Source organism: Pinus tabuliformis, chromosome Q (assembly GCF_031772625.1).
Source record: "Pinus tabuliformis cultivar Carrire ecotype Pingquan chromosome Q, CPIR1, whole genome shotgun sequence".
Lineage (NCBI taxonomy): Eukaryota > Viridiplantae > Streptophyta > Pinopsida > Pinales > Pinaceae > Pinus > Pinus tabuliformis.
In genome coordinates, this window is record NC_142296.1 from 1,067,944,198 (window position 1) to 1,067,961,137 (window position 16,940).

At 34.9% G+C, this 16,940-nt stretch overlaps 1 protein-coding gene across 1 annotated transcript; it reads left to right on the forward strand.

Moving 5' to 3' along the window:
* The first annotated feature begins 7,487 nt into the window (after positions 1-7,487).
* Positions 7,488-8,145, forward strand: LOC149223203 (uncharacterized). Its single transcript, XM_089383245.1, has one exon. It carries the CDS (start codon positions 7,690-7,692, stop codon positions 7,921-7,923), a length of 234 nt encoding a protein of 77 aa, XP_089239371.1. The 5' UTR covers positions 7,488-7,689; the 3' UTR covers positions 7,924-8,145.
* Positions 8,146-16,940: the final 8,795 nt, after the last annotated feature.

Sequence of the window (16,940 nt, forward strand, 5' to 3'; positions counted from 1 at the left end):
TTTTAAGAATTTCAAAATTGAAAAAGCAAAGTTAAAATCTTTTATAGAAAGTTATCTATATATTATTATAATTATTTTCTTAGTAACATAAAATAAAATAAAATTTGGATTTATAATTCGCTTATAGACAAGCATTGAGAGGCTTTGTTTTTTTATTTTTAAGATAATTATGATAGCTGGATCCAACTATAGGCTCGATGGAGCCTCTATTTAACCACATTAATGGCTCGATCGAGCTATTTGAAATTTGAATTTCAAACACTCAATTCAGTGTTTTAAGTGCTCGATCGAGCTCTTGAGGGCCTAAAAAACAGAGTTTTGGTTTAAGTGCTTGATCAAGCTGTTGAGTGCCTAAAAAACAGAGTTTTAGCTTCTCTTCTGCAAATTTCTCTGCAACACCATTTTGTACCTTAGCGCACTCCAAGTAGAATTTGTCTTTCAGTGGTGAAGTTGATCATGTTGGATTCCGGAAGGAACCCTCTATCAACTAGCATATGAGTTTGACATTTTCGAATTCATATGATATTTTTTTATCTTATTTATTTTAAACATAATGCTTGAATTTTGTTTTAATAGTTTTAAAAAGATTGAATAAAAAATCAATATCTTAAAATATACACAATGAAAAAATTTCAAAAAATACCACTATCTTCGTGAATTTGTCTTTTAGTGGCGAAGTTGATCATGTTGGATTTGGGAAGGAACCCTCTAACATCTGGCATATGAGTTTGACATTTTCGAATTCATATGATATTTTTATCTAATTTCTTTTAAACATAATGCTTGAATTTTTTTGAACAATTTTAAAAAGATTGAATAAAAAATCAATAACTTAAAATATACACAATGAAAAAATTTCAAAAAATACGTTTTCAAAAGGGTACTCTTAGTTTCAATTTATTTAAATAGTTGAAAAAAAAAACCATGAACACGTGTTTTCAAAATGCAATTGAAATATTACTTCACCAACTTCGAAAAATAATAAAAAATATAATTTTGCATAAAAGAAGAAAAATAATATGAAAAACTTAGCTCTCTTTGTATATATCATGCTCTTATATATATATATATATATATATATATATATATATATATATATATATATATAGATATTAAAAATTACACATTTTAGACTAAGTTATGCTATGTGAACACACACATACCTCTTAAGATGTGTGAAAATTTGCAAGGACAAACATTTCATTTAATGGAAATTTGACATATTATACAACACTAAATATTTTTGGAAAAAATATCATTAGGGCAACAACATAATTCTCCACAATTTATCTTTTTACTTTGAATCAAAATTCACAGTGCGTATATGGCCCAAAAGTGTAACCCATATTCATATTTGCACCCTTAGTACAACACTTATTTGTGTTGTGGGTGAGGCTCTTGTGGAACTCACAACATTTTCCGGTGTCCTTCTTCGCCTTCGTGGTGCTATTCTTTGCTTGTGGCTTCTATGGGTTGTCCTGGGTCGCTCCACCTTGCCTCTGTCCTTTGTTCTATTGTTTAGAGGTGCCTTTTCCCTGCTTCAAATTTGTAAATCCAAAGTACCACTTTTTCTATTTAAACTTCTGGTCGATCCTCACAACATATTTGTATGTTGCGCCAAGCGAGGAGATGTTAAGGAACTCCATTTCTTCTTGGATGTATTTATGTAGACAACCATGATACTTGAGTATCAGATGCCACTCAGAATCCTTGATACCAACATTTGTGCGGAGGGTATGGAAAATGTTTGTGAACTCTGACACATCTTGGTCCCTTCCTTGTAGTGAGGTCCACTTTATGTACTTATCTTCATAGCTTCCGACAGGGTAATATTGTTCCTTGACGACATCTTGGAAAGAATTCCAAGAGGGTGTACTGAAAAATAATGAGAGATCCTCTTCCTTGTCCTTCTACTCACAATAAGTTTCCCACCAGTCCTTGACATGGGGGGTGGATTTGAGGAGTGAAAAGGTAATATTTTCCCTATCGAAAAAAATTATGGACTGAAAAATATCCCTCTAGCATATTCAACCATTTATCTAGGGCATCTACATCTATTTGGCCTTCAAATATAGGCATGTCAAATTTAACTTGTACCTTAAATGGGGTAGCGCCTCCGAAGGGACTACTAGATGAAGATGCTTTGTCTGTTGCTACCCATCGAAGGATCTGGGAAAAATTGTCCATCATCACATTCATTTGTTGCTTGAAGGCCTCTTCGAGAAATATTTTGAAACGATATCCTACTCCCTCATCTTTCTTTTCTTCTACCATGGGAAGTTGTCAGGGTTGACAAGACCGATCATGTAAGGCCCGTTTAACCAATTCAAGTCCCAACTCCTTATAACCCAACCTCGTTGGGGACATGCATAGAAAAACAGAGAAAGATCATACTACTTTGATACCACTGATCCTAATTTATGTAAAAACAAAATGAAATACAGATTCAAACCAAAAAACAGAGATACAATGAAACAAACTTTCAATAATAAAATAACAATTGTTGAAAATTGTTTACATACCTAAGAGAAACCAACTAGCTTGGGCGATGGTATTTTATCTCCCAGAAGAGATATGATGGCTACATGCCTTGTGAATTATGTTACAATGAGGCTCGTAGGCATTTTTATCATAAATAAGAAGTGTGAAACCCTAACCCTAGGAGATAAAATGTCAACACTTTTGGGCCCCATTGGGGTAAGTTGGACGACCAACTTCTCGGGCTCGTAACTTTGACATACGATCTATGTTTTCATATCATAATACCTCATTTCAAAGATATCCACGAGGAAGAGAAAAATGGAATATATAAATAGATTATAGCACGTTTTTGGTCTCTCCAAATTACTAGAAAACGTCTTTTAGGACCTCAAAATGGCTCTTGAAGTTTAGGACCCGAAAAAACTGCCAAAAATAGAAATTTGTGCTAGAATTCAAGGAAATGAAAGGAAACATCATTGGGCATCCAAGTGGAATAGACAATATCCACCTAGATCACACAAAAACCTATAGTAGAAAAAGTTGTTGTAGAAGTAACCTTCCCTCAAAGCTTTAATAAATATATCTCTAAACCAGGAGGAAAATTTGTTGATAGTCGTTGAAAATATTTCCAAAGATGTTTTCTCTATGAAATGAGAACATGTGGAGAATTTTCTATGGAGAATCATATATTTGTTGTAAATTTCATGGAATGCTTAGGTAGGTAAAGGTATGCTTCTTATTTCTATTTATTTATTAGATTCATTGAATACTCTAGATTCGTATTTGGAAAGCCACTTAAGCCTTTTTCTTTCCAATCCTACTTCTTTACCATTTGTCATTTTTTCTAAGAATGGAAAAAAACTTCAATTTGGTGTGTGTGGGGTGCGAGGTGGGGTGGGCGACATCATCACCTTTACCTTTCATGACCACACCATCACTTATCATGCCCATACAAACCCTACCCTTATTTGATCCAAAAATTTCACCACTCCATCTAAATGATGACATCATCATACTCTTCATCCACATTTTGATCCATCCCAACACCTCCCTAAATATCAAGAAAAAAATAATGAGAGAAGGATTGAAGTTATTCAAGAAGAAGACATTAGTGTATCTATATTAAACATTGATGTCGCTACACAAGAACCAACATCAAGAAGCCTTATTGTTGCTCCACAAGAACCAAGAATATAAGGCATTGTTGCTACCACACAAGAACTAACAACAACAATAGAAGAGACGATGTTGTTGCTCCACAAGAACCAGTAATAGGAGAAGAGACATTGTTGTTGCTCCATAGGAGAGAATACAAAAACAAAGTAACTAACATGGACAAGCCAAGGAAATCATTGAAAAAGGAACATGTTGCCCCAGAAGAACCATCAAGCAAAAAATCAAGTTGAGACTCATTGGAGGCTACATTATATATGGTATGTGGATTGAAAATCATTTTTGACACGTACAAAGGTGCTTGTTGGGTTGTGAAACATAGAAATATTATATACTACATATAATGTCCTTGGAATATTCAAAGATCAATTATGTTGGTAGCCTCTTCAGTGGCAACCACAACTACAAAGATTACAACACCCATGCTTCAAACCTCCTTTGGCATGTTGTAATGAGAAATAGGCCATTTATTAGTTGTTGCAAATATGACAAGTCACTACAGATCACCTCTTGTAGGATGGTCCATGGTAGCTTATACATGGACACATATGCATACATTATTATCGAAAGACCAACGAGCATACCTAGTTGACAACAAAGGAAAAATTGTAGTCTTGTGTTGACTCAACCTGCATACCTAGTTGACAACAATGGCAACATTGTAGTCTTGTGTTGACTCAAACTATTTCCTTGTGTAGATTTCAATGAGACTTTAGGAATTAATCTTTGCTTTGAAGATGAACCATCACCTTGAAAAAATTTGATCAATATGCATTGAAAAAAAAACATCATTCAATATGTGTCCTTACAATTTGGTTGATACGAATGTACAAAATTACATAAAAACATGGACCATATAAAATTTGAAGAAAAATAATGTGTTACAAAATTACCATCATTTAACATCATCTTTTCCTTATTTTTATCCCCTTTTCATTCCCCTATAACTCTTTTCCTAATTTTTATCCCCTTTTCATTCACCCATAACGTCGTCTTATCGATTTCAATGCTTAGATGCGAGATTTACGCTTAAGGTGCTTTCTATTACATATCTTAATATATCATTTGATTTCTCATTAACATGAAGGGAAATAATGTAATTTGCATTTTCTTTTGAAGTGAGGGCCCATGTGTGGACACATTGTCACAAGATTTTGCATAAAGGTTTATTCTTCAATCATAGTTGTTGTACATCCCTTACCACATGTGAAAGTCATTATGATAGTTGCTACAACTACATGGTTTTTTCTGAATCCAAAAAGCTTGCTACAAAGTCAAATCTATAACAACCTGCAAAATTGGGCTTGTAGCCACCAATTCAAAAGTTAATAAAAAAATGCCTCAGTTTTGTCTGAATCCAAAAGGTTTGCTACAAAGTCAAACCTATAACAACCTGCAAAATTGGGCTTGTAGCCACCATTTCAAAAGTTAATAAAAAAATGCCTCAGATATGCCCTGAATTCAGTAGTACAACCAGCAAATAATTCTGATTGACTTTCATATGCCAACAAATAGCATTCCATTTTTCCACCTACACAAAATTTTAAACTAATTGGGTAGCTATAGTTCATGGTGACTTTTAATAATTTGAGATCACCTGTAGTGCACCTCCAGCGTATCCTCCAAGTCATCATGAGGATATTTGCATGTAATAAAAGTTGGCATAAAGCATTTTTCACATGACCAAAACAAGGTACTTACCATCAAACAAATGGAGTGTCATTTCAACTTATTAGCACCTACACATTCATTATAAGATATCGGAGGCATGTGTTCCAATTTCTTGTAAATATGTTTTAATTTCTAATTCATAGTTATTTTTTTAATCAAAGCCTTCCCACAATGAGAGTTGGGATTTATAGAAAAAGGGATTATCCAAATCGTCTAAGGAGATTTATTGGTGACAATAAGTCTTTTATTAGTATGATTAAGTGTTGAAGTATGTGATTATTGATAAGAGTTATTGGGTTCCAGAGAAGTGCGATAATGCAATTTCTTTTTGGTAGAATATGTTAAAAATTTTGTGGAAGTTAAGAATTCGTAGCTTGCACAGACTGCATTACATCTCACAAGTAATAGTATTCCAAATTAATAGGTTAACGATGATCTATCTTGTTCCAATTATATGTAATAAATTAGTTCCTCAACATGGTAGAGGAGAAAATATTTTATAACGTCATAACACATTTCAGAAAAAAATATTTTTCTTTTTAATCGATATGTCATATTAGGAAAAAAACTGTCATATTAGGAAAAAACTATGGGATGTGACATATCACTACACCAAAATTTATTTGGTGTAAGGGGATAATTTTATAAGGTATACTACATAAAATATAAGAGTTTCCTTGAAGGGCATGAAACTTGGTGAATGTCCATATAAGGAGTGATGTGTCAATGTGCGATACAGCATGGGAATGTGTGTCACATAGGCATGATGATGTCATCAAGAGGAGAAGTCTAAGATCTTTAAAAGGTCATAACTTTTTGTCTCAAACTCATATTTGAGCAAAAATACGGTCATTGGATGTTATCGATGAGTAGAATACATTCATGATCTCCTAAGTGGTTTTAGAGTGGTGTTAAGATTAAGAGGAAAAGTCAAGTACCCCACCTACCTAAACATGATTGGTCGATGGGTACGTTACAACTGCTACCTATTTACAACCCTCTACTAGTAAAAAAAAAAGTTGTACAATCTCTCAAATGCTCAAAAGATTGAATTGTACTATTATGGGACAACTTCCTCATGTGTGCTAGAATGTATATTGGGCCTCAAATGCTTATAAACAACTAGATAAACCCTTGAAAAACTATAAACAACTCATTATAGCCATAACAAACAATAGTGACATTTTTCCTCACTTCCAATAGTGATTTTAATAGAAAAATTATAATTAGAAAAGCCTTACAACAATGTAAGAGCCAAATCTCAAAGTTTTGTGATCCATAATGTAGATATAAGTCTTCCAGATTAATCACATTGTTAGGATTTTCGACGTTTCGAACCAACAATGTGATTAATCCAAAAAACTTATATCTAAATGTAAGAGCCATTAATTTTACATCTTCAAAATGAATGAAGAGAAAAAAATACACTAGGTTTAGAATTATTCATTTAATTACAAAAATTATAATATAAAAATAAAAATAAAAATTATAAAAATAAAAATTTCAATTGGAATGAAATTCCGTTTTTTAATGAACGATATTAAATAAATAGTATTTTATATTCTATTTTTTAACCATATTAAATAAATAGTGTTTTACGTTCGATTTTTTAATATATTATTTATATTTTTAAAAACCAAATATTTTTTTCTTATATCTTAAAATTGTAGACAAAAAGAAGAAGAAGCAGCAAATGGTTCTCTCAGCCCCTTATAACTACCAAATTAGAACAAAAAATTACCCAAAATTGGAGAAAAAAAATAACGAAATTTTCGGTATAAAAACGTGGAAAATGTTAAAAACATAAAAATAATAAATCAGTTAATCTGAATATGAAAAGTTATGGAAAATGGAAAAGGTAAATGTTGTTTCCAACATCTCAACGACAGCCTTCGTTAATGAAATGGACTGACGTGTCACGAGTTCGTTGGTTAATGAGTTGGAGTTTGGAACTTTGTTTTGGGCTCGTTTGAACATCGTCGGGGCAACATTCGCGTGGTTTCCGACGGTCATATGGACCGCCAGGAGCTGAACCAGATGCATGAAGGAAGGAGGAATACTCCTTGCTCCTGCCAGGCTGTACTTGCAAGACCAGTGACGGAACGAAGGGAGGAAATCACGCGAATCAGTCCTCCGTTCCCACCACTTTCCAAAGAACAACAGATTACCACAACTGTATAAGTTTACCATCTCTTCACGATTGCAGTTCCATTCCCATGCCCACGAAGTCGTTTTCCTCCTCCTCCTCCTGGTGGTGGTGGAAGCGTTCATCTGCTGCTGCTACTTTCTTTTTGTTGAGATCCCCCCTCTGATTACTTACGCTCTGTTTGTTGTAGGGGCGGCAAACTGAATTTATTGGTGCAGATGGCGAAATACATGGAAATGGTGGATGCCGGTATAAGGATCTTTACCAGGTTTCAATCTCACTGCCCTCAGACATCGCGCATGTATTATCATCCAACTTCCATCAACAAATCACCCAAAAATGAGGGCGAGGGCGCCTCCGCTGGAGAAGGACTGATTGCTACCTCTCGTGCCTTGCATCTTCCTACATCTCGCGCCGATTCAGCGTTAGAGATCCTCTGCATCGCTGTTTAGGCTGCAATTTCTTCTGCAACGAAAACAATGGGATGAGGATTGTTTTCCCCCACACTATTCAATAATTTCTCATTCTTTCAAATTTTCACATTTAAGCATGCCATAAATCGTTGACATTTGAGAGCATAATATGTTATCTGTCATCCAAATGTATTTCTCAGTTATTTCTATCCTTTATTTTCTCGACTTTAATGCATTAAATACTGGAAAATGTTGAAGTGTTGCAGCATTCAAGCCGCGGATTCCAATACTTGCAGTAATTTTCGATCCATTAGTTATTTGGCGCAGTCTGATTTCTAACTTTAAATTGTTTCTTTTGTTTTTTCATTCATAAGAAAATAGAAGGAAGGGATTAAAACAAAATAAAGATCAATATCTGTCACTGAAATAGATCATGCTCTGAAATTAAAGATTAAGAATCTGACACTCTGTTCACATCGTAAATCATTTTTCAATCTTTTTCGGATCTTGTGGGATTTTTTTGCAGTAATTGCTGTAAAAAAGTGTTGGAAATAAATAATTTTCCAAAACTTGTTGGAAAAATAATCCGTGTTAACACCTAACACACCTTATAAGTTGCAGTTTCTGAATTACCCTATGGAAAGTTTTTCATGTTCACTGTAAGTTTTCATATCCATCACTGCGTCTCTGTACAACTACGAAATGCAAGGCTTTTTTCCTTCTTAATTTGTATGTTTTGTTTTATAATTTACATTCACATCTATGGCACTGGTCACAATATGGCCAATATTTGAATTGGATGAATGTTGTATATAATTTATCCGACACTCATTGACACTCGAATAGTAATTGCTATACAATAGTGTTGAAAAAAATCTTTAACTTTCCGAAAAATAATCCCTATGTTAACACCCTATAAGTTGCAGGTTGCACTGTTGCAGCGACTAATATGGCTGGTAGGCTCTTCACATTCACTGTAAGTTTTCATATTCAACACCCTAAAAGTTGCAGTGACTGAATTACCCTATTGAAAGCTCTTCAGAGTTACTGTAAGTTTTTATATTTATCACTGCATCTCTTTAGCATGAATCTTTGCACTATTCATGCCTGCAGTGCCGATGCAATCAATGTAGACAGTAGGACTAACCATGAAGAAAAAAGCAAAGAACATGGAAAGTTGTTCACATTCACTGTAAGTTTTCAACTTACATATTTATCATTGCATCTGTCTCACGGTTCTCTGCGCCATTTCATCCCTCAAGTGCCTCTGAAATCGATGTAGACAGCAGTACTAACCAAGGAAGAGAAAAGCAAAGAACAAAGTGAGCAATAGACAGAGCTACAAACAGTCAGGCACTAACACTAAATTTACAGGCCTAAGTTAATGTACTTGCACTTAATATTCTATGTTGAATACCATTGAAAGGGTAACAAAAACGCAGCTCTACGGTGAAGAATATAGTGACAATTATTTAGGTGGAGAAAACCCTATAGGGGGATAAATATTTTCAACACTAAAAACATATTCTATTTTTATCAAAAATACTACAGATACAGAGCTCTCTCTTCTCATATTCAGAGAGGGTGGTCGCTCTCGAGTACATTCAACTACAGTCACAGATCTTTATGAGTCTCCCACAGCCTTGCTGCAATTCCCTCTTTTTTTTTCCATGCTTGAACAAGAACTTGCCATATTTTTCTGTTTTGAAGTTATTGGTGGATTGGTTCTCTCCATCTTCAAACATTTTGATCTCACAAAAAATTCGAATGAGTGGGTTCCAATTGCATTCCAAGCTTCACCTCTCACCTCTCGTTCTGGCTAACTGCTATTTGAAGACTGTTTTTAGGCTGGTTCAATTTCTTTATTGCATTGATCGGAATATGATGGAGGAAGTTTCAGTTGATGAACTTAAAGGAGTCTTGTCCAGCTTCTATAAAGACGAACCCTGAACCTGATGGGTGGACTATCAAATTTTTTCAGGAATTCTTGGAGCTCCTTGGCGAGGATCTCCTACAGGTAATTAATGAATCCAGGTGGGAGGGTCGCATTCTTCTGGCTTTCAATTCAACTTTCATCACCCTGATCCCTAAAGTTGCGAACCCTTCCTCATTTGAATATTTCAGACCTATCTCACTATGCAACCGCATCTACAAAATCATTGCTAAAGTGATTGCCATGAGGATTAAACCATTCCTCTCCCAATCTATCTGCTGTGTTAGGCTTCCTGGATGGTAGACAAATCCATGAAGCTATAGGGATGGCCCAAGAAGGATTGCACAACATTGAGACTAAGAATTTGATGGGGATGATTCTCAAGCTAGGATTATCCAAGGCCTATGACTGTGTGAGCTGGCTCTTTATTCGTCTTATTCTCACTCAGGTTGGTTTTGAAGTTCCTTTCATAAACTGGATCATGGGATGCATGTCCTTAGTTTCTTTTGTTGTGCTTATCAATGGGACAGCTTGCCCCTTTTTTAGAGTTGGGAGAGGTTTGCACCAAGGGTGCCCTCTATCCCTGCTCCTTTTTCTTCTTGTTGCTAAAGGGCTGAGTAGAATGCTCGAGGTAGCAAAGAGAAGAGAAGAATTCTAGGGCATAAGAATTATTCAGAATTTGCACATCTCCCATTTTCTTTTTGTCCATGATGTCTTAATCTTTTGCAATGCCGCTTTGAATGAACTTAAATTCCTTCACGATATTTTGGGGTTATTTTGCAGAGCTATTGGTATGATCATCAATGTTTTAAAATCATCCATAACCATCCATAATGTTGAGTACCAAGACATTCTAAATATCAGATCTTTTTTCCCATATGTTATCTTGACCTTTGAGGCAGGTCTGAAATACTTAGACTTCCATCTTAAGCCAAATTGCTATAGAATCGAACAGGGAAAATTTTAGATCTTAAAGTTTAGAAACCTTGCCGAATTTTAGAGTAAAATAATTTCATTCTATAAAATTTGGGCGAATCATTTTTACAAAAAAATGGAAATTAGCAAATCTTTTTTTGGAAAAAAGTATAGAAAGTTAGCCCATGGGCGAATATTAGCCCCTAAAATTGTCCCTGGAATCAAAGATTGGCACTAGCTCATTGCAAAACTCGAGAAGAGGCTCTCAAACTGGAGTCACAAATGGCCCTCCTGGGCCGGTCGTTTGGATTTGAAAAAATCGGTGTTAGAAGCCATCCTTGTCTATTGGATGGCCCTTACTTAGATCCCTAAAGGAGTCTTGGAAAAAGCGAGATGGATTCGCTTCAAATATCTTTGGGAACGAACAATCGACAAGAATGTTTTACCTTGGGTCAAATGGATGAGAATCGCCAATCCAAAATTGTGGGGGGGCTGGGGGCTAAATAATATCTTTTATTTTGCAAAAGCTCTAGCAATAAATTGTGGATGGTGTTTGGTGTCCATAAATAGTCTCGAATTAGAGGTTGTGATGCGGAAATACATCAATCCTATGTCTCTAGAAAATTGGATTAGACTTCTAGTCAAACCGAAAGGAAATATTTCAATTGTTTGGTGGGCGGTTCTAAACTCTTTTGATATGATCGCATCTTATCTTGCCTGGAAGATTGGAAATGGTCAGAGACTCAGATTGGGATATGACCCTTGGCCTGCCAGTGAGGGGCATCATATCCTCCCTCAAGAAATTATCCTTTTCCTTCGGGATGAGGGTTTCACCCGCCTCTCCCAAGTTGCAAATCATCGTACTTCCACGATTTGGAGACAAGGTTGGCTCACTGCAGAAGACTTAAACATGCCTGTGGATTTCCGTGAGGAATGGAGGCGTCGTGGGAGCGCTTGAAAGGGGATTTATTAGGTTAAATGATAAGGGTGATGATCTAATTTAGACTTCAACCCCCCTCGCCCCCCCAACCCCCCCACAATATTTATTCTCCAAAATTGGGATACATTCACATCATGTCTCAAAATCAACCTTGTGATCCTGAATGGCAGTGGAGAGTAGTGTGGAAGGTAAAATGTCCAACCAAATCGAAATTTCTCATTTGGTGTATAATGGCAAGTAAAATTGCCACCTGAGAGGTAATGCAGAGAAGGTATATGGTTGGGATGGGTTGGTGCTTGCTTCGCAAGAAATCTTGTGAATCTCTGGATCACCTGTTCGTCTCATGCCCCTTCACTCAATGAATTTGGTTGGAGTGTCGGGCTATCTTGTGAACTCCTTGCTGATGGAATGGGGACCTCTTTGTTGATGTCTGGTTATCCTAGGATCGGGACCACTTAAATAAATTGGGGTGTGATTTACCCTTCATCATTTGTTGGGGGGTTTGGATTGCCTAGAACCAGTCAATCTTTAGAGATCTTGTTTCCTACCCTGGGAAGATAGCAGTGGAATGCACTGCTATTTTAAGTCACTATCCACAGATCAAATGCATAGCTCCTATTAGACATATTAGAGAGGAAATTGTTAATGTTGAAATGCCCTGGGGTTTTTACGATAGGGCAGCTCAAAATAATGGGTTTCAGGCGAGTGGTGGCTTCATTGTCTTTATGTATGTTCAACATTCTTATCATGTAAAAATTTTCCTAGGCAGTGGTACCAATAACTAGGATGAGACATTGGCATGCTGATCTTTAATTGCCTTTGCAAGAGAAAAAGGGTGCTAATGTTTACAAATAATGGGGGACTCTTTGTTGGTGGTAAATTGGGTGAATGGTGTGCAACATTGTAGGAACATTTATTTGGAAAACATTGTTATGGATATCAGAAGGCTATGTCTTGACTTTGTGCAATTCTCTTGCAAGCATGTTTACAGAGAAAGAAACAGGGAAGCAAACCAACTTTCTAAAGAAGACCTTCTCTTGGATAGGGGCCTCTGGTAGGTAACATAACACATTGCTCCGTTACACTATGAATACTATCACAGGCCTTATGAGGACAGGATTCAGGTTGATGGGGGGGCTAACCCTAGCCCCATGATATAGTCTTATATTTTTCCTTTGTTTTCATATGTTGTTGATATGCATGTTTCTGGTCACTTAGCTAACAGTTATTTATGTTTTGGTTTTCCACTGGTCTTCTTGACAGTGATCTCCTCACTTTTTGTTGTAAATGTCCCTTCTCTTGAAGGGATTCTCTGGCACATGATGCTTGATAAGTTTTCCAATGGCTATGATTGGCAATTTGTTTTAGATGGTTTTGTTTTTGAAACCATGACAATTTTCTATATACTAGACAATTTGTTGTTTCGGGTATGCCTCTAGCTAATGGGAATCCTTACTTTTCCTGTTTTGGAATAGGACAAACTATGGAAATGCACCGGTTTCTTGATAGGTGTATGTGAACAATATAATTTTGTTAATCATATTAATGGAATTACGATTTTTTTCTTTGGAAAAAAAGATTAGCTAGTTGCACATTTTCTTTAAACACACAGTTGAGGAACTCTTCTTGAAATTATTTCCTCTCTGTCTCTCCCCTTCTCTTTTTTTTTCACATGTGGTTCACGGATACCCATGGTCACTGGGTAGCTGCTACGTCCACGGTAAGAACTGGGTAGATCGACCCTGAAGGGAATCACACCCCTCGGCCTATTTACTGACCTGACCCCAAGAACTTTCAGGAATTGACCCTGTGACCTCCCGATTGGCGAGGCACTAATTTGACCGGTTGAGCTAACTCTTGGGGCTCTGTCTCTCCCCTTCTCATACTACAAGAATTATATTTTTATATAAATATACATTTGTACTATTGAATTGTGAAATTCAAACAAACTCTTAATTTACCTACATTATCTAATAGACCCTCTGAAGTATCATATTGCTTTAATTACATGGAAAAGAAATGCAGGAATGTTTGAGAGACATTAATAACATCATAGTCCAAATTTATACAATGTAATGAAGAAGATTTATATAACAAGTCAACTGTAGGAAAAATGTGTTTTAACCATAGTAAATTAACCACACCGAGATTGCGCTAATTAAACAAATAAAAACATTATTAACCATTGCAAGTCAACAGTAGGATAAATGTCTTTTAAACATAGTAAATTAAACACGCCCAGATTGCACCAATTAAACAAATAAGAACCTTATTAACCATTGCAAGTCAATAGTAGGGAAAATGTGTTTTAATAATAGTAAATTAAACATTACAAGCATACCACTATTCCAAGAGTAAGTTGGCCTCAAATAAATGTTTAGGTTATGAATTATGTCAATACTCTAGACATTAGCGCTCATAATAACCAATAAGAATTTATAATCTTGGCATGAGACAAGATTTGCAAGACGTTAAAAATTTATAGGTTAATATTACCTTTTATGGGAGCATTTCAATCATAATTATGCCTCAATGTTCCATTAGATCCATTTTTCGACATTGCAGAAAAACTTAAGCCATGTGTTGATCGGTTCACCTAGCATAATGCTAGAGAAAATATTCACATATATTGTTGACACAATAATATGATAATATAAATCATTGTCAAATTCAAGTTATATTGATGTCATCTCTTGTAGTGAAAATAGGAACATGGAATTCTATCATAAAAGTAACTAATTACACCAAAACAGGAAGAATAGTAAACTGTAATATTATAAACCCTAATATTAAACCCTAATTTTGAAATATCACAATGTTATATTGAATAAATTACGATGTAATGTAACATTATGGCAATGATTTTCACTCTCGTTATCGCATTGTAACAATGCTTGTCACATTGTGACATTGAATAGATTTCCATACCATTCTAATGTTGTAATATTAAACCAAATATTATAAACCCTAACATTATAAAACCCAATATTATAAACTGTAAGATTAATATTATAAACCCTACGATTAATATTATAAACCCTAAGATTATAAATCCTAGGATTAATATTATAAACCCTATGATTATAGATTTTTGTACCATTCCAACATCACAATATTAAACCCTAATAATAAACCAAATATTATAAACACTAACATTCTAAAACACAATATTATAAACCCTAAGATTAACATTATAAACCCTAGGCTTGATATTATAAACCTTAATATTTAACCCCAATTTTGTAATGTCGCAATGCAACGAATAAATTGCAATGTAAAGTAACATTGCGACAATGATTATCAAATTGATTAAAGCATCAAGACAATATTTTTCACAATGCGACGTTGAATAAGATTATATACTCTTCCGCGTCACAATATAAACCAAATATTATAAACCCTAAGATTATAAATATTATTATATTATAATATTATGATAATAGTATTATAATATTATAATAATATTTTTTTTAATCCCAAAGGAGCCCATCAACCTGCCTGACACATAGCTACTAGTAAACCTCTAGGGGTCTACTGCCTGTTCTCCTGTTCATAAATCAGGTCACAACCGGGGATTTGAATCTTGAATTTCTTAGTTTTCACAAATTTCACATTACTTCGATCACCAATTGAGTTTCCTCCTTGGGACAATAATATTATAATAATATTAATCTTAGGATTTAAAATATTAAATCCTAAGATTAATATTATAAACTCTAATATATTATTATACATACTAAAGTTTCTAATCTTAATCTTAACATAATAATAATAATATAAACCCTTAGAATTTAGTATTTTTATAGTATAATTACAATCATAATCATAATAATTAATATTATTACATTATAATTATCATATATAGGATTAATATTATAAACCTTAAGATTATAAGCCCTAAGATTAATATATCAAACCCTAATTATGTCTAATGCGTATATATTTTGACTCGGGTGTGGATCTGGACTTGTAGATTTTCGATTTTCTAAAAGATTAATAGACGGTATTTGTTGATATCGGAATATGCTTCATCTAAAACAACTTTTAACAATGATGATTTCAAGTGAGGTTGTTCTCTCGGTGATTGTAACGATGTGAAAATTAAAAATATATATTATTCTCCCTAATAATGTTTACTATTTTGATTCATCGTTTCATTTTATTCTTCCCGTGGCTATCATTACATCGAAAGATCATGATGGTTCATTCTTCACTCGTGAAGGTTCATGGCGGTTTCATACTCCCATCAAGTGAAGATCCTGGACTCGTGCCTTTCACTCTTATTTAAAGCCCTCCTCTTCCTCCCAATTTTGTGACTCAATATCATTTGAATTTTTTTAAATCTTGAATTTTTGTTTGTGTTTTTGTAATTTGTCACACTGTACATAGAAATATATGGAAATTGAAAGGAGCTCTGAGAATTGTACAGAGACCGTTCCTCTAGATCCAATAATGCTTCAAACACGACAAGGATTTCATGGCACTAGTCGGTTTCCTCCTCCAGTGAAACATCGCTCTAGGCGACCTTGCCCGAGTGAAATTTCAAGGCTAAGTTTCTATATGCTATACGGATTTCTTCAGCGGGAGCATTGAGATCAATACCCAGGATTTCGTACAGGCATCTCTGTGGGCATTCATCGGTAGCGATTGTTGTCAAAATCTAGGTTATGAAAATGTGAAATTGCCGGAGGAGCACTCTTAAGATTGATTTCTTCAGTGTGCAGTATAGGGATTGGGGAATTTATTTCATTGTACACTCAACGTGATGGAGAAGTAGGGGAAAAAAATTGAATGCACTAGATAATTGCACAAAGTAGCTTGAAAAAATCTCTACCAATTCCCTCTCTTCCTCTCTCACTACAGATATAAAAATAAGCTTGGTTGCATCTACAATAGTTCCTCAAGTTTTAATTTGTAAAGATGATGATGAGTGATCTAGGTGGCACCAGAAACACTCACAATTTAGAAGTGGCTTTTGAAAAATCTCAAAACTAAAGGTTGTTGGATTAAAGTGGAATCAGAACCAGATTGTAGTTCTCGTCATACTGATTCCAACGGCATGAACAACACTTAAATCCGAGTTCGTATGCTCAAGATATTCACGATCAAATTTTTGGTCAAAGTAGGCCCAGTGGTAGCCACTAACGAGGCAACAATTTGGAATTTTCCGGCGCACGGAGTCTGGTTTCCAGAATGGACAAATTTTTCGCCTCTTTAATTTTTCAAGTGACCCTTAAAAACCAGTCGAAAATTTTGGCTAGTTGTTTT

What these genes read in the sequence shown, in the direction of transcription:
- LOC149223203 (XM_089383245.1), top strand. Translation starts at nt 7,690, where the DNA reads ATGGCGAAATACATGGAAATGGTGGATGCCGGTATAAGGATCTTTACC.